The 2,720-nt window shown below is 38.1% G+C and overlaps 1 protein-coding gene across 1 annotated transcript in view; it reads left to right on the top strand.

Moving 5' to 3' along the window:
• Nucleotides 1-2,720, top strand: part of HELRODRAFT_75990 (hypothetical protein) — a gene marked incomplete at both ends in the record, with an annotated part of 9,881 nt that overhangs the window by 5,062 nt on the left and 2,099 nt on the right. Inside the window, one exon of the mRNA XM_009015890.1 lies at nt 856-915. Within this exon, the coding sequence (XP_009014138.1) occupies nt 856-915 (60 nt within the window). The remainder of the gene's footprint in view (nt 1-855; nt 916-2,720) is intronic.

Below are 2,720 nucleotides of genomic sequence, written 5' to 3'. Positions count from 1 at the left end.
TATGAGCTTCCACACCTGAGCTTTTCCTCCTCATCTATGCACAACTTGCCAGATCCATCCCAAACACATCCATTCCCTATAACATCTTTCCTATCCCTCATTGACTGCTTTGCTACTTTGAACATTTTCCTCGAACTCACATCAGATTCCATTTCCTTCATTAACCTATCTGATGCTTTCGTCATTGCAGTTGCCACTGCCTGTTTTGCAACCTTCTTAGCCTTCCTATACTCAGACTCCGCTTCCTCCGTCATGTCCCTTCTCCATACCCTAAACCTCTCCTTCTTGACTTCCAAAACCCTTCTTATATCTTCATCCCACCACCACGTCTCACCATGCCTACACTTTCCTTTCGTCCATCCACATACTTTATCTGCCGTAGCCAACACACAGTCCCTGTATCTCTCCCAAACATCTCCATCCTTACCACTTTCCCAATTTTCAGTCACCTTCACTTCAAATGCCTTCCTCACCTCTGCATCCTGCAACTTCCATGTCTTTCTCTTTGCCACAAACTTATCCTTCTTCCTCCTCCCCATTTCTTTTGATGTCACATCCATCACAACCATACTATGCTGCAACATACCAGGTATCGCCTTCACATTCTTCACATACTTCCTATGTTTGGGCCTTACCAATATATAGTCGATCATCGATCTATTTTCCCCTGACCTATAAGTAATGGGATGCAGGTTGTTTTTTAAAATTTAAAGGCATTTTATAGTCTCAGCTTTTAATTTATTAATAGGTTTTTGAAAATGCTACTTCTATTTTTTATCTTGGAAGTTTATTCAAGAATATAACATGATAAATTAAATTATTTTTTAAATATTATTTTTATGTAATATTTTTCAGATCGTGTATGAATCAAAAGGATTTACCCGTTCACTCTATGTTTATTCTGAAACTTCCGAAGTATGCATAGACTTGTACTACATTCTTTTTGTGGCTATTTTTTGTAATTACTTTTTCATAGATTGTTCAATGTATCATCATCACCATAATAATTTGATTCCCCTACATAAAGCCAGTTCAATTGTTTCCAAGGAAAATTATTTTTTCAAACCTTTCATTATCAATCAATCAGTCAATCAATCAAGCACCTGATTCATAGTTTAGCAATTCTTTCGGATGTTTTATTAAATAGCGTGTTTATTTTTTAGCATTTGAGTCGCGTCACTGAAATGAGAGTTTTTTTTTTGATCGTTTAGTTATCACCCCAGTCAAATCTTTATAAGGCACACGTTCTGGCTATGGTTGTAGTTTAAAAATTTGGTGAATTAGTTAACGATAGTCTTGAGTTTGTCTAATAACATTCTTGCAAATTCTTTTACATATTTTACATCTGTTCCAATCAATTATGATTTTGATCCCACATTTTGTCTGGCAGCTACCCCTTCAACGAAACAATATTTTGTATCATGTCGACGAAATCTAAGGCTTCAGATTTTTTCACTCAGCTAATCATCTTTCTGAATATACCGAGATACTGCTAGAACATAACATTATGTTTGTATTTTGAATTTCCTCCATGTTATTTTTATTCAAGTCTCGAAAGCTTCATTCATCTTTCTGTTTTTATTCCTTTACCCATCCTAATAGCAAAAAGTTTTCCCGTGTTAAGATTTCACACACTGCCTGCCTCATAACAATTATTTTTTTCAACTTTTCAAGCCACAGCGCCGTTTGTGGAACTATTCGTTGAATTTGGCTCTCTGCAATTTGCTTAAAATTTAACCTAACTTCTGTAACTCCACATGGAAATCTTTTTCAGTCTGTTTGTTATAACAACTATTTATGCCAAAAATAAGGCGACAGGGGTTTCGGAAGTGGCGGCTGAACATATAAAAGCGAGTGGGGTGATAGGAATTGAAGTTATGATGAGAATTGCTAACAGTATGTTTGATGATGAAGGTATACCTGAGGATTGGCGACACAGTGTGTTGGTGCCGTTGTATAAGGGTAAAGGAGATGTGAGAGATTGTGGGTCATATAGGGGTGTGAAATTGCTAGAGCACGGAATGAAGGTAGTGGCATTCTCACCATGAACAACGCAGCCGGTGGATGCGTTGTTCATGGTGAGAATGTTGCAGGAGAATTATAGAAAGAAGAAACGAAGATTGTACATGTGCTTTGTGGATCTAGAAAAGGCTTTTGATCGAGTACCGAGGAAGGTCATTGAATGGGCGTTGAGGAAGAAAGGAGTGAATGAGAGACTTGCTAAAGCTGTGATGCAGCTGTATGAAGGGGCAAAGACAAAGGTGAGGGTTGGAAGGGGGATGTCGGACGCTTTTAGTGTTAAGGTAGGAGTGCATCAAGGATCAGTGTCATCACCGTTTCTGTTTCCAATTGTGATGGATGTTGTGTGTGGAAACATAATGGAGGAGTTGTTATTTGAGATTTTGTATGCAGATGATTTAGTCTTGATGGCTGATATCATGGAAGAATTGCAGTTAAAATTTGACAGATGGAAAAGTGTTATTGAAAAAAAAGGGTTAAAAGTTAATATTGGTAAGACGAAGGTAATGGTGAGGGAAGGTGGGGAACGAGTGATAAGTAAAATAGACCCCTGTGGGGTATGTGACAGGAGAGTGAAGGCTAACTCGGTATTGTGTATAGGATGTCAGAAATGGGTGCATAAGAGATGTAGTGGTGTGAGGGGGGCACTGAAAAAGGTGGAAGGCACGTTCAAATGTAAGAAATGTGTTCATGGTGTGATT

Source organism: Helobdella robusta, assembly GCF_000326865.2.
Source record: "Helobdella robusta unplaced genomic scaffold HELROscaffold_17, whole genome shotgun sequence".
NCBI classification, from domain to species: domain Eukaryota; kingdom Metazoa; phylum Annelida; class Clitellata; order Rhynchobdellida; family Glossiphoniidae; genus Helobdella; species Helobdella robusta.
Note: the sequence above shows the minus strand (reverse complement) of the source record. Positions and strands in the feature narration are given on the sequence as shown.